Source organism: Cervus canadensis, chromosome 2, assembly GCF_019320065.1.
Source record: "Cervus canadensis isolate Bull #8, Minnesota chromosome 2, ASM1932006v1, whole genome shotgun sequence".
NCBI lineage: Eukaryota > Metazoa > Chordata > Mammalia > Artiodactyla > Cervidae > Cervus > Cervus canadensis.
Window position 1 is genome coordinate 102,917,596 of NC_057387.1, and position 25,207 is coordinate 102,942,802.

The window sequence follows — 25,207 nt, forward strand, 5'->3', positions numbered from 1 at the left end:
AAATATTCATTTATTAGTACTTGTAAGAGAATTTATAAGTAAGTATTAGGGTTGAACCACAAGCAATCAACCATGTTGATCTTCCAAAATGGCAGTTATCATGGTTTAATAACATACATGTGTTGGGGGTAAGTGTGCACCAAGTTTTCACTGATCATGCACAAAAATAAACAATAGCTGGGCATTCCCTGGAGGTCCAGCAGTTAAGACTTTGAGCTTTCATTGCTGTGGACCTGGGTTCAATCCCTGATTGGGGAATTAAGATCTAATAAGCTTCGCAGTTACAGGAAGAAGAAAAAAAAGAGACCCCTGGCCAGTACGGCTCTCCTCAGACTCCCATCCCCACCCCCATAACTTATTTCTCTGCCCAAGGGTGTGCTCAGTCACTCAGTCATGTCTGACTCTGATGCCAGGGACAGTAGCCCGCCAGGCTCCTCTGTCCGTGGGGGTTCTCCAGGCAAGAATACTGGAATGGGTTGCCATGCCCGCCTCCGGGGATCTTCCCAACCCAGGGATTGAACCCATGTCTCCCGCATTGCAGGCGGATTCTTTACCATCTGAGCCACCAGGGAAGGTCCTACCCAAGGATACTTTAAACTATCTAACTTGAATAATACATTCAAATGACATGTATTCAAATGGTACTAAAGTCAATGGAAAGTTGGTCCACCTGCTCTCGGCTCCCAGTTGTCCTTCCAGAAGAAACTTGTACTTATATGAGCAACATTCACACATATAACAGAAGTGGTAGCATACTCTTTTAAAAATTAAACAACTCATTTATTTTTCGCTGTGCTGGGTCTTTGTTGCTGCCTGCGGGCTTTCTCTAGTCGGGGGCCCCTTGCTTCCCAGACTGTCATACCGGGAGGCGCCAGCAGGTGGCAGGCAGAGCACCCCAGCGCCCCTGGCCTTCGCTAGGCTCTTCCCTGGAGAAGAGCCAGGATAGGAGCCTTTGGACCTTCCCAGTGACCTGCCTCCCAGCAACAAGCCTAACTCTGTGTGGTGGGTGGGTTGCCCAATTCTTCCCCCCCACCCCCACGTTTTACAGCCGTTTCTTAAATGAGTGGGCCGTTTAAGATCACCAGCGGCGACCTTGAGCTGGGCTTTGAGGCCGCACCGGAGAATGAGCCCGGGCCCTCCTCCCCCTCCAGGAACTAGCCGGAAGGATTTACATACCGTGGCCTGGCAGGGCTCCAGTTTCCTTAATTGTAGGGCTCCACTTCCTGTCCCTTTTTAGCCAAATCTCCCACACCCTTCCATGAAATAGGAGGTCCCCAGAACAGGCTCTTACTCACCACCCTTTACCCACTCTACTGTGTATATGGTCTAGGGGAAAATAAATTAATAAATAAACCAGAGGTTTGAGGATCCCTGCGGCAAAAATGCTAGGACCCCAGGACCACTTTCTTGAGGGGTGGGGCCCCGGTGACCAGCTGGGTCCAGGGCTTGGGCTGGTGGCCCTCCCCCTCCCCCCAACTCTAGATTCGTGACTTACTGAATCCCAGTTTTTCTGCGACTTGCTCTCTCTCTCTCTGAGATAGAGATCCACCCAGCACCTCCTTCAGGGCAGGCAGGGGGCTTGCTCTTCTGAAGGGCAGGGGAGACACTCTCTCGCTTTCCCAGGAGACTTGAGGGGAGAAGGGAGGGCACAGAACATCACTGGTGGGAACGGGGAGGGCGTGGCAGCTGCGATGGTGACTGGTGACCTCTCCCAGCCACTGCCTACGCCACCCTGCAGGAGACCAGTGTTGTTTGGGGCTCTTAGCAGCCCTGGGGGTTGGGGACGGGAGATGTACCTAGTTTAGGTCCCCAGATCTTTAGGGACTGCTGGAGTCCCTCAGGCGGGCTCCGTGGGATGGGGACAAGAGTGGGCAGGGACATCCAGGCAGGGAATTTCATCCAGTTCTCTGCCAGGGGGTGGCCGAGGTTTCCGTAGTCGTCTGCGCTCCTGGAGTGTGGTTAACCCGTGCGCGGGACAGAACTTGCAAGAAGACTCAGGGTCAGGCCCCAGCTGGTGAGAGCCCAGGGTGGGGTGGGTGGGGTGGGGGGGCCTGCAGGGTTCCGGGAAGGGCTGGCAGGAGGCCGTCCTCCGTGAGTGCCCCAGGATCATTTCCCAATGCAGGGATTTGCATATGCTCTGTTTTCCCCATTGGCTTCTCAGTCTCTGGAACCAGGAAAACAAAAGCAGGAAAGAGGAGGCTGGGCAGTGCCCGAAGCACCTCAGTGACTCGAGCTCCTGTCTCAGGGTCACGTTCTGGCCCTCCTGCCCTCCACTTCACACCTTTTTCCCCCAAGTGTTTATTTTTTAAAATTTTTATTGGAGTATAGTTGATTTACAATGTGTTGGTTTCAGGTATATAGCAAAATGATTCGGTTATACATATATATACACCCGCTCTTTTTTAGATTCTCTTCCCATCCAGATCATCCAGAGTATTGAGCAGTGTTGCCTGTGCTATACGGCAGGTCCTTAATAGTTACTTATTTTATATATAATAGTGTGTATGTCACGCCCAGCCTCCCAATTTACCCCTCCCTACCACCCCTTTCCCCCTGGCTAACCATTAAGGTTGTTGTCTACATCTGTGACTCAAACTTCTGTTTTCTAAATAAGTTCGTTTGTACCCTTTTTTAGATTCCGCATGCAAGTGACATCATATGATCTTTGTCTTTCTTTCACACTTCACAACCAAGTAGTGTGTGGCTCAAGAAAGCCAGGCTGTGAGAGAGGTGAGTGCGGTGGCCAGAGCCATAGAGCCAGTGGCGGGGACCTGGACCCAGGGCTGCTTTATTCTGAGCTACTGCCACACAGACTGAGGTGTCCTCTTGCCAATTCTAGGGAGAAGCAGGGACCATCACGTCCCTGTCATGGGAGGGGACGCTGAAGCCTTGTGAACAAAGATGTTTCAGCGGGTGGGGCGGGAGTTGGTGGGGAGAACGTCACAGTTAAAAACCCAACTCGTGGGAAAGAAACATGCAGGGCATTGGGTCTGGCAGCCTCTAAGCAGCTCTGCCTGGAAGCCAGATTGAGAAAGAGGCCTGGAGGGGAGGCTCCGAACCTCGGATGGCCCCAGCCAGGTCGAGGCTGCCGGGAAAGTACAGATGACAGGGCACTGAACTGACTCAGTCCTCCAAGAGCCCGGCCCCAGCTGGCACTGGCTGTTTGGGCTCTGCTGCCCTTGTCTGTGCCTGCCAGAGAGACAGCAAGGCCAGGCATGGCCCCTAGGCGGCCCACCAGCACCCAGACCTGCCAGCCCTGCCCACTGCCCGCCTGCCTGTGAGACCTACTTCCCCAGACACGGCCCCTAGGCGGCCCACCAGCACCCAGACCTGCCGGCCCTGCCCACTGTCCGCCTGCCTGTGAGACCTGCTTCCCCAGATACGGCTCCTAGACAGTCTACTAGCACCCAGACCTCCTGCCCCTGCCCCCTGCCCCCTGCCTGTGAGACCTGCTTCCCCAGACACGGCCCCTAGACAGTCCACCAGCACCCAGACCTGCAGCCCCTGCCCACTGCCCACCTGCCTGTGAGACCTGCTTCCCCAGATACGGCTCCTAGACAGTCTACTAGCACCCAGACCTCCTGCCCCTGCCCCCTGCCCCCTGCCTGTGAGACCTGCTTCCCCAGACACGGCCCCTAGACAGTCCACCAGCACCCAGACCTGCCGCCCCTGCCCACCTGCCTGTGAGACCAGCTTCCCCAGATATGGCCCCTAGACAGTCCACTACCACCCAGGCCTGCCGCCCCTGCCCACTGCCTGCCTGCCTGTGAGACCTGCTTCCCCAGACATGGCCCCTAGACAGTCCACCAGCACCCAGACCTGCCGCCCCTGCCCACCTGCCTGCCTGTGAGACCTGCTTCCCCAGATACGGCCCCTAGCCAGTCCACCAGCACCCAGACCTGCCAGCCCTGCCCGCCTGCCTGTGAGATCTGCTTCCCCAGACACGGCCCCTAGACAGTCCACCACCACCCAGACCTGCCGCCCCTGCCCACTGCCTGCCTGCCTGTGAGACCTGCTTCCCCAGATACGGCCCCTGACAGTCCACCACCACCCAGACCTGCCGCCCCTGCCCACCTGCCTGCCTGTGAGATCTGCTTCCCCAGACATGGCCCCTAGACAGTCCACCAGCACCCAGACCTGCCGCCCCTGCCCACCTGCCTGTGAGACCAGCTTCCCCAGATATGGCCCCTAGACAGTCCACTACCACCCAGGCCTGCCGCCCCCTGCCCACTGCCTGCCTGCCTGTGAGATCTGCTTCCCCAGACACGGCCCCTAGACAGTCCACCACCACCCAGACCTGCCAGCCCTGCCCACCTGCCTGTGAGACCAGCTTCCCCAGACACGGCCCCTAGACAGTCCACCACCACCCAGACCTGCTGCCCCTGCCCACCTGCCTGTGAGACCAGCTTCCCCAGATATGGCCCCTAGACAGTCCACTACCACCCAGGCCTGCTGCCCCCTGCCCACTGCCTGCCTGCCTGTGAGATCTGCTTCCCCAGACACGGCCCCTAGACAGTCCACCACCACCCAGACCTGCCGCCCCTGCCCACCTGCCTGCCTGTGAGATCTGCTTCCCCAAGGGACACGGGCCCTAGACAGTCCACCCCACCCAACCTGCCCGCCCCCTGCCCACCTGCCTGCCTGGAGATCTGTTCCCCAAGGACACACGCGGCCCCTAGACAGTCCACAGCACCCAGAACCTGCCAGCTGCCCGCCTTGCCTGTGAGATCTGCTCCCCAGGAGCACGGCCCCTAGACAGTCCACCACCACCCAGGCCTGCCGCCCCCTGCCCACTGCCCGCCTGCCTGTAAGATCTGCTTCCCCAGATATGGCCCCTAGACAGTCCACTACCACCCAGGCCTGCCGCCCCTGCCCACTGCCTGCCTGCCTGTGAGACCTGCTTCCCCAGATATGGCCCCTAGACAGTCCACTACCACCCAGGCCTGCCGCCCCCTGCCCACTGCCCGCCTGCCTGTAAGATCTGCTTCCCCAGACACGGCCCCTAGACAGTCCACCACCACCCAGACCTGCCACCCCTGCCCACCTGCCTGCCTGTGAGACCTGCTTCCCCAGATACGGCCCCTAGCCAGTCCACCAGCACCCAGACCTGCCAGCCCTGCCCGCCTGCCTGTGAGATCTGCTTCCCCAGATACGGCCCCTAGACAGTCCACCAGCACCCAGACCTGCCACCCCTGCCCACCTGCCTGCCTGTGAGACCTGCTGCCTGCCCGCTCCTTACAGAGCAGAAGCAGTGAAAGACCGGAGTTCAGCTCTATGCTGAACTGGGAGCCTTCGAGTCTATGGATGCAGGCTGCTGGGACGGGCGGAGGGGTGAAGGCACCCTACTTCTCCTTCCAGGCCTCCCTTGGGGCTCAGGGCCTTCACACCCCCACCCCGCCCTGTGGTATGCAGCGGGGTCAGGGGGCTGCATGGGTGGAGCTGCTGGGCAGGGAGGGTGTCAGGTCAGCTCTCGTGTTAGAGGTTACCATGTAGGTGTAAGGGCTTTCCTGGTAGCTCAGCTGGTAAAGAATCTGCCTGCAATGCAGGAGACCCCGGTTTGATTCCCGGGTTGGGAAGATCCCCTGGAGGAAGGATAGGCTGTCTACTTGAGCTTCCCCAGTGGCTCAGACAGTCAAGAATCCACCTGCAATACAGGAGACCTGGGTTCGATCCCTGAGTTGGGAAGATCCCCTGGAGGAGGGCATGGCAACCCACTCTAGCATTCTTGCTCAGAGAAGCCCCATGGACAGAGGAGCCTGGTGGGCTACATACAGTCCATGGGGTCGTAAAGAGTTGGACACGACTGAGCGACTAAGCCCAGCACAGGCAGATGCAAACCTGTGTGGCTGTGAGGCACAGGGCTGCGGGCACCCCCACCACCTCCGTCCCTCTCAGGGGCCTGGAGTCACTGAGGACTAGTGTCTGGAGCATCCTGCCTCCCTCAGGTTTGTGGGACCAGGGAGCCCAAGCTGAGGCCCTGCCCAGTTTGTCTTCCTCCATGGGACCTTGGGCAAGTCAGCTTTGTCAGTGGCTGATAATGAACTGGACAGTCTGGTATTTTAGCTTCCCGTCTATAAACATGAAGGCCTGTAAAGGGCCTTTAATCTGGAATACAGTTCTTGACTGGTAAAGCTATTTTATAAGTAAGGCAACAACCTTTCTTGGTTGCAGATACAGCCTCCCGAGGTGGCCGGACGTCACAGGCCCAGGGCACCTACCTGGATGAGCACTGTGTGGGGACTTGGAAGTCTTGCTTGCTGAAGTCACTCCCATGTCACGCCTGGCTTCTTGCCTCAAGTGCAGGCTTCTACAGGGTGTTCAGCCAAGGACAACAGGGTGGGGTGGGAGGGCTAACAAGCAGAGAGATGGCCAGCGTCGCCTTTCCTACCACAGGCGCCATGGTTGTTCTGTGGGAAACCTATTTCTAGGGAAGGAAAGAAAAAAGTAGTATAAAAGCTTCACAGGGCTTCCCTGGTGGTCCAGTGATTAAGCCTGCCAAAGCAACGGGACATGGGTTTGATCCCTGGTCCAGGAAGATCCCACGCGCCAAGGAGCAACTGCATCTGTGAGCCACAAATACTGAGTCCACGGCGCTGCGACTACTGAAGCCTATGCGCCTAGAGAAGTCACTGCAACCAGAAGCTCGTGCCCGGCAACAAAGAGTACCCCCCGCTCGCTGCAACTAGACAAAGCCTGTACGCAGCACGAAGGCCCAGCACAGCCAAAATGAATAATCTTCTCCGAAAAAAAGAAAGTTTCACAAAGAGGAAGCGCAAATTAGTGAGATGCTTGAAGATATAATTATTAAAACTATTTTTGCCATTGCTGATGGTGTTTAGGGCTCATCTGACAAGTCTAGTTTTTCACTTACAGTATTTAACATTTATACCTCCTTTTTAAAACACGTTTTGTTTATTTGGCTGTGCCGGGTCTTAGTTGCGGCATGCTTGATCTTCGATCTTCATTTTGGCATGTGGGATCTATAGCTGTGGCGCGTGAGCTCTTAGCTGTGGCGTGTGGGATCTAGTTCCCCGGCCAGGGATAGAACCTGGGCCACCTGCACTTGGGAGTGTGGAGTCTTAGCCACCGGACCTCCAGGGAAGCCCCTATACCTCATTTATCTGGAAAAACAAACAAACAAAAACCCCAAACCCGAAAAATGCAGAACAAAATCCTGCCTGGCCTCTTCCCTTCCAGGGGCAGATGGGAAGGTTGAGACGATGGGGGAGGTGAACACAACATGGGGCCCTTTAATGAGCATCCAACATGAATGACCTCATGTCCTCTCTGTAAGGCACAACCCTGTAAGGTAAGTATATCATCATCCCCACTTCATAGATGTGGAAACTGAGACCCAGCGAGAAGTAGTCACTGCCCCAGGGGACATGCGTGGTGGCAGAGCCTATTCTTGGGTTTGGGGCCAGGACCCCTAACCTCCTGCTTGGTGGTTACCCTGGCAGGGCCTCTTCAGGACGGTTCTGCCCCAGGGCCTCCTACTCGGCTCCTTGCCTGGAGCAGGGCAACATCTGGGAGGATGGGGCAGAGCTGAGCCTCACAGCCACTCCCCAAGCTCTCCGAACGCTCGGCCTGGTCGCAGGGCAGAAGAAAGGGGACAGCCTGGTCCACCCCCCAGTCCCCCCAGTAGCACCCCTGCCCCCCCACGCTGCAGCCTCAGGACTCCAAGATCTACGCTGCTGCTTTCTGACTCCCTGCCCATGAGTCCACAGCCACCTCCTCCCAGGGCCTGACACAAGCCTCGGGAAGGATGCTTCTGCCCCAAAGGACGGAGCGCTTTTCGTGGAACTCGGCAAACTTCCTTCTGAGAAGGGTCAGAGAGCAGGTGTGGAGGCAGACCCAGGGTGCCCACCTGCTGACCTTCCATCACCCAGAAGCCAGCTCCACCCCCAAGCAACAAAGACCATCACCTCTTAGAGCGCTCACATTGTACTTTATTGAAGTGTGAAGAGAGGCAAGGGCTTTCCGTGTAAAATATTTAACGTTTATACCTGTACACAAACGTATACATGTCCACCCACCTTGGGGAAGGGTGAGACGGCTCTGAATACAGAGGAAGTGGGGGCGGAGAGGGTGGGACAGACTGCCCTGGACCCCTGCAGGCACGGGGTCAGGCGCACAGAGTGGGACGGAGGTGGGTTATTAAGAAGCATCTTGCTTACTAACATGAAGCCGCGTACCGCACAGTGAGCGCGGATGAGGCCTCATTGGCTTAAGAGGAGAGCCCACGGAGGGCGGGCACACGGTGCCCAACGAGCCAGCCAAGGCCGGCGTCCCAGGGGCGGGGCGGAGGTGGGGGTGGCGTGCACAGGGCCCCCAGCCCAGGCCTCTGCTCCCCCCTGCCTCCCTCCCCGCCCTCTGAGAGAAAGGAGGGTTTGGGCCTCAGCCACGGACTGACAGCCGTTACTGGCAGCGTCTCCTGAAACTACAGATACAATGTGCATCAACAGGCTGATCGCTCCTGACCCCTCGGGCAGGGGCGGCCAGAAGGGCCAGAAGCAATCCTACAGGATCTTTGGTTTGGGGTTCCCTTCCCTACTCGAGTCCTCCCTCTGTCCGGCCTCTTGCAGTGGGCCCGGGGCCGGGCTGCTCAAGGGCCCAGGCCCAGCCTGGCAGCTCTCAGAGGTGCTGTCCCCAGGGCGGCCGGGCCGGCTTTATTCACTGAGGTGCTGGGACTTGTAGGAGAGGATCTCGGCAGCCAGCTGCTGGGGGTCCAGGAGCTGCGGGAAGCGCGCCATCACGGCCTCCACCAGGTGTGGGGGGAAGACTCCACACAGCTTAGTGTACACGCTGGCTCGCTCCTTCGCCAGCCTGCCTGCCCCGCCCCAGGGGCCCCTATCAGCCCCTGGGCCCGGCGCCCGGGGCTCCTGCAGGCCTGGGGTGGGTGGGGGCAGCTGGTATGGCTCAGACCAGTATTCCCGAGGTGGAAAGGCGGCCGGCGGGGGCGCGTAGTCAGCGGGGACGCTGAAGTGGCCGGCACCCAGGGCCCGGCTGAAGGCCGAGAAGGCCGGGGTGGCGGGGAGCTCTGCCCCATAGGTGCGGTAGCCGGCATAAGGGCCCCGAGGCGGGCCCGGCTCGCCAGGGCCCCCTCCTCGAACTCCCCAGAGTTCTGACATCTGGCTCTCCAGGGAGCCGATGCCCGAGTCCAGGCAGTCCTGGGAGGTGTAGGGGAGCGAGTCCGGGGTCTGCGAGAACCAGTCCGAGGGCCCAAAGCTGCCGCTGCCGCTCCCACCAGGTGGGAGGCTCCTGCCTGTCGGGGTGAAGGTCTGCATCAGGCCCTCCCGGGGGGCTCCGGGGGAGGCCTGGGCCCCCAGCTTCTTCCCGTCCGGGCTGCACTGCTCCTGCTCTGTTGGCAGAGAGCCGGGCTGAGAGGAGGGTGAAGGCCGCCGGCCACTTTTGTCCTTGCTCGTGGCCCTGGAGGGTGGCAGCAGGGCGTTGGCGCGGAGCTCGTCAGCCACGGAGCGCTGGGGCCGGCTTGGTCGCTCGGGGTGGAAGAATCGGCACTTGATCCCGTAGGTGCATTTCCTCCCTGGGAGAGAATTCAGGGGGGACCTAGAACCAGGGCTTCCCTGGTGGCTCAGAGGTTAAAGCGTCTGCCTGCAATGCGGGAGACCCGGGTTCGATCCCTGGGTTGGGAAGACCCTGGAGAAGGAAATGGCAACCCACACCAGTACGCTTGCCTGGAAAATTCCATGGACTAAGGACTATTCCTGGTGGGCTACAGTCCATGGGGTTGCAAAGAGTCGGACACGACTGAGCGACTTTACTTTCACCTTCACCTAGAACCAGGGGGTGGGAGACGGAAGGGGCCAGTCCAAGAAACATGGGGTGGGGGTAGGGGTCCCTGAGACAAAGAACATGGGTGCAGGCTGATTTGGGCGAAAGATCAGGGGACGCTGTGAGGATGGCCTGGGAGGCTGGGGCCAGGCTCTTACCATAGGGACACGGCTGCTTCCTGTGCTCCGCCGTGAGTGGCTTCTTACGCAGGAAGTTGTCCAGGCTCGGCCCGTGACGGCCCAAGGGGTCATCGGGGGGCATGAACCTGCAGAGGATGGGGGAGAGGTGATGGGGGACTTCCCAGTGCTGGGGAGGGGATGGACAGGGAGCCTCACTAGGACAAAGAGGGGGCAGCTCCTAAAATCAGTGTCCACCCAGCAGGATACCCCCAGACTCTGGGGGGGACTGTCCCGAGGCAGGGAGGAGGTCCCAGTCCAGAGGGTCACAGTCCGGGGTGACTCTCCTGCTGGGAGCTCGCTGAGGCCTGAAGTCTGGATCTAAGGCTGCATCCGCGGGCCTCTGGTCAGAGCCTCGGGGCTGGGAACTGGAGAGACCATCTTGAAGCACTGACCACATCCTGTCCCAAAGGCTCCTGACCCAGCCCCTAAACGAGAAAGGCCTGCCCTCTCCCAGCCCGGTCTGTGGGGTCCTGTCCATCTCGCGCTTGGAGCTGCCCAGGCCCAAGGCCACACGGCTCAGCCACAGAGCCGCCCCGGCCCGGTCCCTCCCCTGAGCCCCTCCTGCAGCGGCAGTGGCGGGGACCTACTTGTCATTGACGAAGGAGTACATGAGCAGCCGCTCCTCGATGAAGCGCTTCCACTCCTGCCGCTCGCCCTGCAGGTCCCGGTACGTGTCGTTGGAGACCACGATGCCGTCTGACTCGAAGGCCAGCTTCACGATGAAGCGGTCGTCGTAACAGACCACCCGCTTGCCGCCCACCCGCCGCGACGGCGTGAACACCAGGATCTTCTTCTTCTCCAGGTCCCGCAGGATGTGCTGGTCTGGGAGGCGGCAGGGGTGCACGTGGGTCAGGGCCCAGCCTGGACTCGCGGCCAGCCTGCGTGGCTCCCCGACGCCTGGTAGCCAGGCTCTCAAGTCCAGGGTCACGGGAGCAGGAAGGGGCTCTGTGGAGGCCAAGGACCCCCACACCTTGCTGGGCCTGGTGCCTTGTTTCCTGCCCAGAGACCAAGAACCCCCGAGAACAGGCTGGCGGGTCGTGCTCAGTGAAGGCTGGGCTGCCTCCTTCTCTCCCCTGGACGTCAGGCCTGGTCGCGCCCAGCCTGTCCTGGGGGGATCTGGCAATGAGCTCCAGCTTGAGCTGAGGCCAGATGAGTGTCTCAGCCAGGACAAACGGACCCACCCAGAAGGGGCCTCTTTTCCTCGAACGGGCGACCCTAGCCAGCCTGCCCGCAGATCGAGACGTCCAGAGAAACAAACTTGGGCTCTCCCCACAAAGGTCGGGAGCTCGTGTAAGAGCAATGGTAGCAGCCGGAATCCGTTATGTGCCAGCAGCTGGCATCCGCTATGTGCCAGGCGCTCTGCTGAGCATTTACTTCTATTAACTGCTGTGAGGCTGACACCCACCCTGCAAAGTTATCAAGCCCTCACCCCATCCCGTGTCTCAGATGAGGGGCAAGTGGCCTAGGTAGAAGGGACTGAGCCAGGATTACAGAGCCCAGGGACTTAGCCGCTATGTCATCCTGCCCCTGTGCCGCGGGGGATGTGGCGAGAGCCTGCCACCATTAGGTGAGGGAGGTGCCTGCTACCCGGAAGTAGAGGCTGCCCAGGGTGACCTCCAAGGACCACTGTTCAGAGGAGGGATGCTGAAGACAGCAAAAGCCGGGGAAAGAAATGCTGATTCCTGCTTGGGGCCTGGAAGCTATTGCTCACACCCAAAGGGTCTCGCTGGAGGAGAACCGGCTCCTGCGGCAGTGAGACCGCGCCCCGTCCGAGATGCCACTCACCAGTGATGGGCACATCTGCCCGAGGCTGCTCCTTCCTCCAGGATGGTACGAACACGGTGATGTCTGTGTGGCCCCGCTCCAGGAACCAGTTCACTGCCAGGAGGATCCCCCGGCAGGAGAAGACCTCCTTGTTCCCATGGCTGGCGGGGAGAGGAGGGCAGGGTCAGCCTGCTGTCTCCTAGATCTGCACAGGAGGGGGGCAGGCTGCCCTCCAGCCCCCGCCCTGGCTGGGGGTCCAGCACCTGTATTCCCTGCTGGTTCCCACACAGGCTGCGATGGCCAGACCTGGGGCTTTTTTTTTTTCCTGAGGTTCCATCTCCCGACAGACAGCGAGGAGACGCCCAGGAATCTGGCAGCACCTGCTCCCCACGTGGGGGAGGGTCAGGCCGCTTACGACACATCTGGGGGTGGGGGAAAGGCGCTGGGACCACAGGGACACAGATGTCCACAGGCGGACTGACTCACCACCCCTCCCTCGCCGCTCGGCAGGGCTGTGGGTGGGGGCTGGGGAGGAGAAACCAGATTGCTCTGGATTAAAGTGGGATTAGAGTTCAGGCCTGCTCCAACCGCAGGGAGTGGGACTGAGGAGGGTGAGGGGGGAGCCTTGGGGGACTGAGGAGGGTGAGGGGGGAGCCTCGAGTCAACCTTCAATTAGGGGCTGGAGGCGGCCACGGGGCCCTTCAGTGTGAAAGTGAAAGGAGACTGCTTTTCCTCCCACGGACTGCCCCGATTCCCTAGATCGAACGCCTGAATGGCCTCACCCCTCCCAGGAGGGCGTGACCCGAGGTGAAAAGACGGGTCTGGAAGACTCTGGGGACTCTGCCAGCAGCCGAGCTGAGAGAGGGGACACCTCCCCTGCCGTAGGCTGTGGACCAGACCTCAGCCCATCCAAACAAGGCTGCATCCAGAAGCAAGCCCTGAGGTTGCCCTGGCTCAGTTTCTCTATCTGAAAAATGGGCCTGGGGGTCCGCAGTCTCCTTCAGGAGGGCCCCCTGTCAGTGGACAACAGTCCTGTCTGCCTGAGGCCAGAGAGAGTCCACCGAAGTGGAGGTTCCATCTGGCTTCCCAGGAGGGGACGGGGCCTCGCAGGTAATACTGGGTGTCACGGCAGGGCTCCAGGACCAGGCGAGGGGATGGGAAGGGGCCAGTTGGGCCTCCCTCCCCAACAGCCCCTGCCCCTCCAGTGAACAACTCAGACTCATATTTGGCAAATAAAACAGAATAAGCATTACGCAAAAGAGGCAACTCCATGGCCGACCACATCCTGTGGGTGGGTTTGGGTTGGGGGTGGGCAGGCGATAGCTAGAGCCCCAAGAGAAATAGAAAGGGAGGTGGGGCGGGCATAGGGGCTGTCTAGGAGTGAGGCTGGGGCGCCCAGGGCTGAAGGTCTCTGTAAATTGGAGATGAGTCAAAGTCCAAACTCAAGGCAGAGCTCATCCCTGCCAGGTGGGGCCTCCTCGCTGCCATCCACTGGCCCGCTATAATAAAAGTTAACATTTACTGAGAGCTGTGAGCCAGGCCCTGATATCCGTGCTCAGTACTGAATCATCAGTAAGTCTCTGAGGAGGGGGACTGTCATGAGAGGACCTTTGCCCTTTTATTCAGGTGAGGAAACTGGTCCACAGAGGGCAGCCAGTCGCCAGCATCACAAGTAGCGATGGTCAAATAGAGATGCACCCCCAGAGGCTGTGCTGTTAACCCCTATGGGTGCTGATGCCCACATCGTCCAAAGACAAGTGACAGCCCTCTCAGCAGGCCTGGATGGATGGGCACCAAGCCCCTACCAGAGCCCAGGTGCATTGCATACCTCCTTGGCTTCATCCTTACAAGGCTCTGAGACGCATCTAAAGCTCCCTGGCTACTGGTAAGAGGTAGAACCTGAACCACATCAGACTGCCTTCTGATCCCTAACAGGAGAGCTAAGGTTTCTTTAGGAGAGGAAAAAAACCCAATCAACTCCCAAACTTGAGTTTGAACAAAAGGGTTCAGTGGGTGGGGCAGGCTGGGAACAGGGAAAATCACGCATCTGGCAGACTCCTGCTCCTTTGTCAGGACCCCAGGTGGGATGTCACTGCCTCGGAGAAGCCTTCCCTGACCTGGCAGGATGGCTCAGGCCCCTGGTCTGTCTGTGCGGTGCCCAGTGCTTCCCCCTGCCCTGGGCCTTCTGCGGTCTCCCCAGAACCATGGCGGGGTGATCCTCTTGGGCCTGGGTCTCTGTCTCACGTCCGCAGTCTGAATCTACAGATGCATCTACCTGCCTCCTTCTGTGCACACGTGTGTACCTGCACACGCCCCCTCCCAGGCCAGTACCCGCAAGCCCTGGGGCTTCAGCGTCCACTAGGGCTTCCGGGACAGAGCACTGCTTCTGGGAATCAGAAACTTTAGCTGGGGACAAGTCTGCTGTCAGTCGTCCCAGCCCCCAGAATATTCCTTAAGCAGGCGGCCAGAGCCTTACTCTTGGCAGAAGTCGAACACGTGTGGTGGTCCCTCGAGTCAAGCCCAGATCCTGCCCTCCCAAGCCAGGAGCTCCTGTCTGCAGCTAACTTCAGTCCTTCTCACTGCTGTGGAGGAAGCTCTGCTGGCAGAGGAAAACCAGACATCCTCTCACCTCACTGCAGTCCTGCTGGCCCAGAAAGTCAGGGCCCCTCAGTCTAACGAGACACTGGAAGTGCTTCTGCTGGAGACTCCAGACTCCCGCCCTGGGTTGAGGGCAGGGCCAAGGCAGGCTACCCAGGTGAAAAGATCAGCCTGGGCTGGGCCCAGCGAGTGGAGAAAAATTCCCTTAGAAGGAAACAAGGGGTGAATTTCCCCACGATTTGCATATGGTAGGGGCTGGCCCGCCTGCCCTGGGGCGGGAGGGGGCAGGAGGGTAGGAACCCAGCAGCAGCTGAGACAGGAAGCTAGAGGCTGGAATTCCCCTTTTGCTACTGCCCCAGCTCAGAAAACCCCGAGCGGCTCGGCCTCTGGCCAGCCCCTCCACCACCTGCCCCTCCTCCTGCCCGGCCCCTCCTCCTCCGGCCAGGATACAAACACACACTGCACATGGCTGCCCCCGGGGCTCAGCCCATGGGCCCACGCCCCCCAGAGGAGGGAGTCGCTGAGGGATCCCAACTCCTCACCCAGTCAAATGCTACTGCAGCCTGAGAGGGGGCCCCCCAACTCTCAAAGCACGTAGGGTGACCAGCTGCCGCAGGCCTGTGGATGCCAGCTTGCCTCAGTTTCCACCTAGGCTCAAATCACTTCAGAGATAGGATGGCTGACCCAGAAGTGGCTGTAGGAGGGCCACCTGCACATCTACTGCGCTGGGACGGGACCCCAGCCAGACAGCTGGGCTCGGCCAGGTATGGGAGCGGCAGACAGGGGGTGGGCAGAGGTGCAGAGGCCTCATGAAGCCCATCTGGGAGAGCCCTCAGGGAAGCGGGGAAAGGAGCCCTTCCCACCCCACACCCATGTCTGGGGTCTCCCCATCCACACCCACAGGAACTTTTCCTTGTGAACTGACCACCCAACCCTGACTCACCAGCCTGCCTTGAAAGGACAGGGAGAAAGTGAGGCCAGAGGGCAGGGCCTAAATGGAAGGGAGATCTGGGTTCTCTGGAGTCAGCGGCAGCACCCCCAGCCCCCCCGGGAGAGCCTGCATGGCGGGGGAGATGGTTACTGGGGCCCAGGCCTAGCTCCGGTCCCTGGGGGGCCCCGAGAGCCCAGTCCAGCCCAGGCGGCTCCAGCAGAAGCAGAGGTGACCCAAGCCATCGAGCCCCTGGAGCCAAAGCATCAAGCTACCCGCCCACACCCCTGATGTCACCAGATCCTCAAGGTTACTCTTGGTCACAGCTGCAAAGACCTCAGTAGCTGGGCCGGCTTCCACGCGAGCCCAGGTCTGAGACAACAAGGCCCCAGCAGTCCCAGACCCTGAATAACAGTAATGATACAACAACTACCAATGACGAACAAGCCCTTCTCTCCAGGTTCCCAGCATTCATTCCTCACAAGCACCACCTGAGGGGTGGGTGAGCCCTACCTATCTCATAGAGGAGGAAGGCTCCTATGTGAATAAGCTGGAGCCCACAGTCTGATCTCTCATGGAGAGCATAAGGCAGCTCTGGAGTCAGAAGGACCCGAGTTCGAATCCCTGCTCCGGCACTTACGAGAAGTGGGTCCCAGATTAACTCTTTGAATCCCCTCAAACAGCCCTAAAACCCACTTCCAAGAAGCCACAAGTATTAAGGGAGACTCCTGGCACACAGTAGGGCCTCCATAAAGGGCTTTCCCTTCCTCCAGATCAGTCTGGAGAAGAGACCAAACTCCTTCCTGAAGTCCTCTCTACCAGAAGTGTAGAGACATGGCCACCAATCCCGGCCAGAGGCCACAGTCTTGGACACAGAAGTGACATGTACCTCATGGCCACGTTGCTCCCATCGATGACCACGGGTCTCAGGTCACTGCCCTCCTTGTCTTCCCCGGGTGGAGAAGTCTCCACGGTGGAAGTCTTGGGTGTGCCCCCGCCCCGGGGGACCAGAGGCAGCTGAGGGCAGGGGTCTGGCGATGCCTGGCGCTCCCGCTCGGCCACTGACCCATGTTTCACCAGCTCCCCCAGCACTGTGTTGGTGTCTGCCTGGACGCCCAGCTTCTGCAGGACACTATGGATCTCTGCAGATGAGTAGCCCAGCTTCCGGAAGAAGTCAACCTTCATCTGCAGTTCTGCAGTCGTTGCCTCCTCGGCCGTGGGCTCCTGGGCCAGCCTGGGGGTCCCCTGGCAGCTGCGGCGGTCTTCAAGTTCCCACAGGCTCATGGTGGGGCTGGCTTCCTGCCTGGGCCTCTCTTCACTGGCCACTCACAGCTCAGATTGGTGGAAGGCACTTTTCACAGCTCCTGTAGGACAACCACGAGGGTTAGGGATGGGATTGGATTTCCTGCTCACCCCCTCTCCTGTCCCTCCCTCTCCATCCAACAGTATGAGCTGCAGTATGCAAAGCCATCTTGGCCTGTTACCTCTATTATCCTCTACAAAGCCTTCCCAGCTAGACAGCATCACTCCCATCTTATAAAGGAGGAAAGTTCAGCTACAGACATTAAGAACTTGCTCAAGGTCATCCAGCTGTTAGTTGGTGGCGCAAGGATTTGAACTTGGGCAGTCTTACTCCTCCTCCCACTCCACCCCCAGCAACAACCCCCCCGCCCCCGCCCCGACCCGCCAACCCAGGGGACCCAGAAATCGTGGGAGGCCTCCGAGGACCTGGCCGCGCCCCCATAGCAAGCGGGGCGGGGCTCTCAGATGGAAACCCGCTGGGTTGGAAGTGCGCTGGAAGGGGGTGGCGGGGGCTTCCCCGTTGAAGCCATCGCCTCCTCGCGTCCGCCTGCCCACTGCTCGAAGCCCAGGCCGGGAGGCGCGGGGCCCGTGGCCGGACTCCCGGACCGGGGGAGGGGAAGTTTTCAGGGCGACTCACCAGCGAGAAAAGTTGCTGGGAAACTCTGGTTGGCCTCCGGGCTCGGTGACGCGGAGGGTGTCCCGGCCCAGAACCTCGCTCTCGCCCGATTCCCACTCCGGACCTCGGTCTCCCAGGATCCTCCGACTTGGGCAAAGTTGGAGGAGGCCCCGGGGATCGGCAAGGCCGGAGTGGACTGGCCCCACCTCCCTCCCGCTCCGGTCGGTCTCAGCTAGAGCCCTTCCCACCCCCTCCTCCTCCCGCCCCGGAGGCCTGCTCCCCCTCCCAGCCGCGCGCGCCTCACCCTGCCGTGCGCCAGCCGCGGCCGGCGGCGTCTCCATGGGGCCGAGTCCCGGGGGCCAGGCCGCCGGCGACTTTATACGGGGCGAGTGGGCGGGCAGGTGGCGCCCGGGACCGTGACGCGGAAGCCGGGCAGGGGAGGCGAGAGCCGAGAGCCGGCTCGGGCGGCGAGGGGCGGGACGGCCACCGCCCCTTCCTGCTCCGCCCCCGCGCCGCGCCGCCCCGCCCCGTCCTGGCCTCCGGCCCCGCCCCCGCTGCCCCAGAGCCGCCGGCCCGGCCTGGAATGGGGGCAGGGGGCTCGGGCAGCAGCCCCTTACCCTGAACGTCTGGGCCCTGGCGGTGGGGAGATCGTCAGGGCAGGAGTGCACGGCTCGCAGGCGTGAGGTAAGCCCAGGCTAAACCAGGTACGCACATCGAGTCAGCCACGGGCGGACCGAGTGTACGGCTACACAGGCACAGATCCGCTTACGTTCAGACCTAAGTGTGCAGAAGGTACCGTCCGGGACGATCGAGTGAACTGGGTATACAGTTTGGTTCACACACGGTTGGAGGCAGAGCCATAGTTATCAAGACAGGTACACCCAGGCAAGTACTTTTCACATTGAGAATCAGGAACACTCAACAGGTACACCGTGACTGGAACAGGTACACACAGAACTGGGCCCCACCCAGGGCCAGGCACAGTTTTTTTTTTCTGAAATAAGGACCTCGCCAGAATAGAAAGGCAGGTACAACCTGCCTTGTCCCAGCTGGAAAGACTTGCACCCAGGACCAGGAACTTCTATTCCGGTGCTCCAGGTACTGCGTTTGTCGCTTTTGAAACCCCCAGTGACCCCACCTGGCCAAGTCCCTGCTTTGTTGGCCGGTCATCTTAAAAAACCCCCAAATATCTCTTCTTTTGTGCCTCCCAGGCACAGCAACCCCAGGGGCTGGCCTCCAGGAGAGGGAGAAAATGAAGCCCCCTCCCAAGTTGCTCACCGCCACTCCTGCCCCGTGCTGTGTGCCATAGACCTAATCTTCACAACAGCCCCTTTTATAGTTGAGAAAAGTTCAGTGAAAAGTGCAGTATAGTTAGACATTTATTCATAGTAGTCACTCCTTTATGGTAGTAAAAATATTAAGTAATGAGTCCAGGTTAATAGCCATAATGAAGATAAGCCAACCACAGCGATAATGCCTGGCATTTATGGAGTGCTCACTGGGTGGTGGGCACTGCGCCAACGCTGTGTAGACACTTCCGTGCCTTTGCATCTCCTATCGGGGCCGGGAGTGCCCTCCCCTTCTTCCCCCGCTGCTGCTGCCTGGCCAATTCTATTCCTCTTTTTGATGATGTCACCTCCTCTGTGAGGCCTGCCCAGACTCCTTTGGTGCTGAGTTGCTTCCTCCTCGGTGCCCCCGCAGCACCCTGCCTGTGTCCCTACGTGCTGGATGTAATCGCTGGCCAGGGACCGCCTTCTGGGCCGGGACTGGGATGGGACTCTGCCTGTACTCCCGGGCCCCGTGCCCCTCAGCGCTGCCAGAGGGAGCCGGCAGTGCTGGGCGATGAGTCACACAGCCCTGTGTCCTCCCTGAGTGAGCCGCAGTCTCGCTCTCTTCCGGCTCATGGAGGCGGCTCTTTCCCAAGAAGCTGACTCTGTTCTGCAGAACCCAGGACTGCTCCTGGGGAAACCCTGCTCCACTTGTAGCTGGAATGGCCACAATCCCCAGGAGCCCTCTGGATCTAATGTGCCCAGCCTTTCTCCCTCCCCCAACCATTCTTTGCACACCTGTCTTGCCAACTTCCTTCCTGGAGCCTTCCTGCTCTCCTGCCACCTGGCCAGCCTGGGTGGGGTCTGCAGAGGTTTAGGACTGGTCACCATGGGTGGGGGACAAGGAGAGGCTGCAGAGGGAAGGGTCCCAGGAATTACCTTGGCCTTTGGAAACTTTCCCCTACAATGGCTCAGTGGATGAAGAACCTGCCTGCAATGCAGGAGACACGGGAGTCTGAGGTTCGGATCCCTGGTTTGGGAAGACCCCCTGAAGGAGGAAATGGCAACCCACTCCAGTATTCTTGCCTGGGAAATCCCATGGACAGAGGAGCCTTGTGGGCTACAGTCCATGAGGTCACAAGGAGTCGGACACAACTGAGCAACTGAGCCCACCCGAGATGAAGAAGAGAGGCTGGACAAAATATGTTTTTTTTTTTTGGAAGCTCCACTGGGCAGCTCAGACTGGGAATGACACAGGAGCTAGATCCCTGCTCTAGGAAGGGTGGGCAGGCTGCCCCCAAGCCTTGACGGTGGGCTGCAGAGGTTCAGTTCCACAGGGCCTCCTGGAAATGCAGAAAGGGCCAGTTCCCTCCAGTGTTTTGAGGCTCCTAATATACCTTAAAAAGACTTGTCACACTAGAGCTATAAAAATTGAAGTATGTTTTAACATTTAATTGAGCAAATTAACTCTTTCATCACCTGTTCAAATTCAGTGCAATGTATTTGGACTACTGGACAAGACAATTGGAGGATTTGTTTTTAAAAATATATTATTTCCTTGGCAAAATGGCTGATTCTTCAGCAGGGACAGGGCAAAAAGTGAGCCTTGGAGGGTCCTGTGATGCCAGAGTTAGGAAGTGGTCCAAACTCAAAAGGATAGGGTTGTGTCATAGGGTCTCAGGAGCCTGAAGCTCCCAATGGCCAAAGCTGCAACAATTAGAGCAATAAAATGTGTAACTGAGTGTTTGGTTGTAACCCAGAGTATAAAAATCTGTATCCCTGAGTAGGCACTGGTAGAAATAAATTATTGGATAAATAACTAGCTGGAGGAGGAGAGACAAATCTTCCAAATAACATGTGGAGGTTCTCACTCCTCCAGGTTAATTATCCCTTCCTCTTCACTTGAATGTACACTGGGCTTGCACGAGGGCATGCTAAGTCGCTTCAGTTATGTCTGACTCTTGGTGACCCTATGGACTGTAGCCCGCCAGGTTCCTCTGTCCAAGGGATTCTCCAGGCTAGAATAATGGAGTGGGTTGCCATGCCCTCCTCCAGGGAATCTTCCCAACACAGGGATCAAACCTGCATCTCTTATGTCTCCTGCATTGACAGGAGGGTTCTTTACCACTAGCTCCACCTGGGAAGCCCCACATTGGAGCCGGCAGTGCTGGGCCATGAGTCCAGCACTTAATGACTTCTAAATAATAGAGTAGGGAAAGGGAACAATATTAAGTTTACAGTGGAGACACCTGGCAGACACCACCTGGACCGAGTGATCAAAGTTACCACCCTATCATGTGCCCCCATCAGTACGTGATGAGGTGCGTGTAAGCTAAGTCGTGTCAGTCATGTCCGACTCTTTGCAACTCCATGGACTGTAGCCTGCCAGGCTCCTCTGTCCATGGGATTCTCCAAGCAAGAATACTGGAGTGGGTTGCCATGCCCTTCTCCAGGGGATCTTCCCAATCCTGGGATCGAACCTGTGTCTCATATCTCCTGCTCTGCCAGGTAGATCCTTAACCACTGTACCACCAAGGAAGTCCTCAAACGCTGACTGAAGGACATTATACAAAATACTTGACCAGGACTTCTCAAAACTGAAAAAGATCTCAAAAAGCACAGAGAGACAGAAACAGGCACAGACCAGAGAACCCAAGGAGACACAGCAGATGGATGCAGTGTGGTTCCTGGGGGGATCCTGGAACAGGGAGTGCATTCATGGAAAAGCTGGCAAAATCCAAATAAGGTCTGGACATTTTTGTTTGTTTGCTTTGGCATGCAGCATCTCATTTCCCTGACTAGGGATCGAACTCACAGCCCTTGCATTGGAAGTGCAGAGTGTCAACCTCTGGACCACAAGGCAAGTCCCAGGGTCTGGATTTTAGTTAATAGAGATGTACCAATGTTTTTTTTCCTGGCTTTGACAAATGTACCACAGTGGTGTGAGATGTGGGAACTCTGTGTACTATCTTTGCAATTCTTCTGTAAATTGAAAATTAAATCTGAAATTAAAAATTTATTTAAAAAACCCCTAATTCATGGGTACTGTAGGTGGTCTGTTTTGGTAAGAAGTTCAGAAGGCTTTGTTCACTTCTGTTGGTGTCTGTCTGTCTGTCTGTCTGTCTATCTCTCCTGTGGTTGAGTATTATCATTTGGACATAGCCTCCAAAGTCTAAACATAGAGGCTTTTGGTTCACGAGGCCCTGGCCAGACCGTTCCCCTGCCAGCCCCCTTCCCCCACTTCAGCCACTCCTGCTCCCTCTTTGCTGAACCTTGAATGCTTACATTCTGGACTGTTAGAGCTGGAAAGCCCCAAAGAGACTGGTTAGCCCAGAACCTTGGTTTTATAGATGGAAACACAAAGCAGGAGAGAGATTTGCATCTGGCCACGTGGCAGGTTAATTTTGGCAAAGCTGAGAAAGGCATTAGCCAGGCTTTCTCCATTCCAGGCAGCCCTGGGCCCCTTTGCCAGACACAATGGGGGTCAGACCTACACAGGTGCTCAGAAATACTGGTGACTTACTTAAGAACCTGATAAGGGCAATGTCTTGTTTAAAGGATTGGTCTTGTTCAGGTGTCTGTTGGAGGGAGCTGTTGCAGGGGACCCCTTTGGCCTCATCATGCGCTCTCTTAACCAGTGAGTCCCATCTGGTTTTGAAGTTCCAGAAAGAGGCCGAGCTAAAGGTGGGCAAAAAAGGTGATTTGGCTTGTCCCCCCTCTCCACTGCCCGCTCCTTCCCAGTCCCAGAGCCACTGGGGCCAGAGAGAATCCTGTAAGGCCCTGATGGTGTGCAGAGGCTTGGGTCTTCAGTCCTGTGGTTGAACCCTCCCCAGTCCTTCCTGGGGGGCACAACTTTGGTGATATCCTTGAAGCTACCAGAGCTAGCTTCCCTCAGGCCAGGAGAGTCCGGGCTAGGCTAGGTGGACATTCATGCTCTGTGGCCTGGCCTGGGGAGGGCCTGTTCCTGTCCTTTGCTGTCCACCTCACTGTGTTTCCACACCGAACTGTAATATTCTGTGGCGCCACTGCCTCCCACCCCACTGTGGCTCCTTGAAGACAGGTTCCCAGGACAGGTCCTGGCACAGAAGTTGGTAAACCTGTGGTGAGTCAGTGAACCAGGCAACTGGGGTACTTTCGGGCATGTTTTGCTGTGGGCATCACTGTTGCATCCTCTTTTCAAGTCCAGCTCACGGATGTCACCTTGTATCTGAAAAGAGCAGGCATAGACTGGGAACTGGGGAGTCCGGGGTTCACCTGGGCCTCCAGCTGAGCCATCTCTGAAGGTCTGGGTGGGAGTAGAGAACTAGACGTTTCAGAGATGAATTTGCGTTTGGGCCAGGTCTAACCACAGCTAGGTTGACATCTGTTCACACGGCCAATGTGGGCATCCACATATGGGGTTGTCACTGAGACCAGTTCATAAGGCCCTGGAGGTCATTAATGTGCAGCTCACATGCTGGTCAGAAGTTCTGATGGGCTGTTTGAGATATCACTGGTCTATAAACATGCCACAGGAAACTGGCTGGTGTCTCTCCAGCACATTTCACCCGATTCCCCCTTCCTAATAGTGCTGGGAATTTCCCAGTCATGTGGTCTGGTTAGAAATGACCCCATTCCAGATAACTAACAAAGACCTACTATATAACACAGCAAACTCTGATCAATGTTATGTGCAGCCTAGATGGGAGGGGAGTTTGGGAGAGAATGGAGACATGTACATGTGTGGCTGAGTCCTTTTGCTGTCCTCCTGAAACTATCACAACATTGTTAATTGACCATACTCCAAAACAAAATAAAAAGCTTAATAAAAAATGATTAAAAACAAACAAAAGGCCCCATTTCAGCAGCAGGTCCTAACTGGCTTAAGCAAATCAATATATCTTATCATCCAGACTATGGCAATTGGTCAGGAAAGGTTACGTGACCCAAATCAGGCCAACCAGGATAATGAGTCTCAATCCTGTGTCTTTTCTTCATGTTAACTGGGCAGCAAGCTCTCTGTTTCTTATACCAGTCACGCATGATAAAAGCAAGTAGTCCCAAGAGTTTCTGGAAGCTACCTTGTGACACTTCAGAGGAGGCAGAGCCAAGAGACTGGAAGAACATTGGTCCTTAGTAACAGCTGCTGGATCAAGCCTTGCCTGAAGCTATTCCAAGTTCTAGACTTTTTATCTGTGTGAGTCCATAAATTCCGTCAATCACAACCAAAAATATCCTTTATGATAGTAACAATAATTGCTTAATAGCTCTTAAGTATATACTAATTATCTAAATACAGCTTGGGATTTCCCTGATAGCTCAGTTGGTAAAGAATTTGCCTGGAATGCTGGAGACTCCACTTCGATTCTTGAGTCGGGAAGATCTGCTGGAGAAGGGATAGGCTACCGACTCCAGTATCCTTGGGCTTTCCTTGTGGCTCGGCTGGTAAAGAATCCACCCGCAATGCGGGAGACCTGGGTTTGATCCCTGGGTTGGGAAGATCCCCTGGAGAAGGGAAAGCTATCCACTCCAGTGTTCCATCTATGGACTGTATACTCCATGGAGTTGCAAAGAGTCGGATAGGACTGAGCAACTTTCACTTCATTTTACTTCAAATACAGCTTAGGGGATAAAATCTTACAAAATATGAGGTCTGTGGGGGTGGTTTGGCAATAATAAAATAGTGGTGAAAAGGTCAGCAAACTGCTGATCTAATTCAAGCTCTGACGTTTGTTGTTCAGTTGCTCGGTTGTGTCTGACTCTTTGTGGCCCCATGAACTGCAGCACATGTACCAGGCTTCCCTGTCCTTTACCATCTCCTGGAGTTTGCTCAAACTCATGTCTGTTGAATCGGTGATGCCATCCAACCATCTCATCCTTTGTCATCCCCTTCTCGTCTTACCCTCAATCTTTCCCACCATCAGGGTCTTTTCCAATGAGTTGGCCCTTTGAGTCAGGTGGCCAAAGTACTGGAACTTCAGCGTCAGTCCTTCCAGTGAATATTCAGGGTTGATTTCCTTGGCACATGGTAAAACGAAGGCCCAAGGAGAGGTCATGAGATTTGCTTGAGGTTTTATAGCTGCTCGGTAGAGCCTCCAGACTCATTCTTGTTGTTTAATGGTAATAATTGGAATGCTTGAATTTCTGTGCATTTCCTGTGAAATCATGACTTTATGTTTTTCCTCTCTTTTTCTAAAAGGCAGGGAAAGAATGGCAGTAATCCTCTTCATTTTGTAAATAAGGAGGCAGAAGCCCAGAAACTTAAAAGATTTGCCAAGATCACACAGAAAGGCAGGGGTAGAACTAGTCCCAGAAGCCAAATGTCCTGAATGTCACTCAGGTTCAGTGGCTTCCACCTGTCCCCTTGTGCTCATCACCTCTGCCTCCTTTAGGGTAGGAGTAAAATGAAGGGCCTGGAGGGGCCCCTTCTTCTGGCCTTGCTTCTAAGCTGCAAAGTGATTAAGGAGGACTTTGAGTTGTATATTTGAAGGAGGTGATTCTCAACCCAGGCAGATGGTCCTCGCCACCCAACCTTAGGAAAACCAAGGCTCTGAGGCTCAGAGAAAACTTCGGCTATTTCTGTTGCCAGAGCTTCCAAAAGGGAGGCTAGTCTGGAGAGATGGGAGGTTGCATGCATGAGTTTCTGGCCTCCCAATCTATGTGACCACAGCCCTGACACCTACAATTCCTTGTTCGAAAGCCTGCCACAGTCCCCATCATTTTCAGTAGCCACAGGATTGATATGCCCAGTTGCACAGGCAGTGCATTGCACAATTTGAAT

General features: G+C 57.0%; 1 protein-coding gene and 1 long non-coding RNA gene across 3 annotated transcripts; one reads left to right on the top strand and one right to left on the bottom strand.

The window, feature by feature from the left end:
- Positions 1–868: 868 nt before the first annotated feature.
- LOC122428155 lies at positions 869–6,355 on the top strand. The gene is made up of 3 exons (XR_006265660.1): positions 869–2,014; positions 2,636–2,730; positions 6,172–6,355. It is a non-coding gene; the product is annotated as an uncharacterized LOC122428155 (long non-coding RNA).
- A 1,573-nt stretch (positions 6,356–7,928) lies between these two features.
- On the bottom strand, positions 7,929–17,639 carry ZC3H12A (zinc finger CCCH-type containing 12A). 2 transcript variants are annotated; one of them, XM_043461868.1, is made up of 6 exons: positions 17,484–17,639; positions 16,151–16,625; positions 11,757–11,896; positions 10,559–10,793; positions 9,951–10,057; positions 7,929–9,544 (listed from the first exon to the last, which is right to left on the bottom strand). In XM_043461868.1, exons 2-6 carry the CDS (start codon positions 16,543–16,545, stop codon positions 8,670–8,672), a joined length of 1,752 nt encoding a protein of 583 aa, XP_043317803.1. In that variant the 5' UTR covers positions 16,546–16,625; positions 17,484–17,639; the 3' UTR covers positions 7,929–8,669. The 2 variants fall into 2 exon arrangements, with proteins under 2 accessions (XP_043317803.1, XP_043317804.1); XM_043461869.1 differs by lacking the exon at positions 17,484–17,639 and adding an exon at positions 17,201–17,446.
- Positions 17,640–25,207: the final 7,568 nt, after the last annotated feature.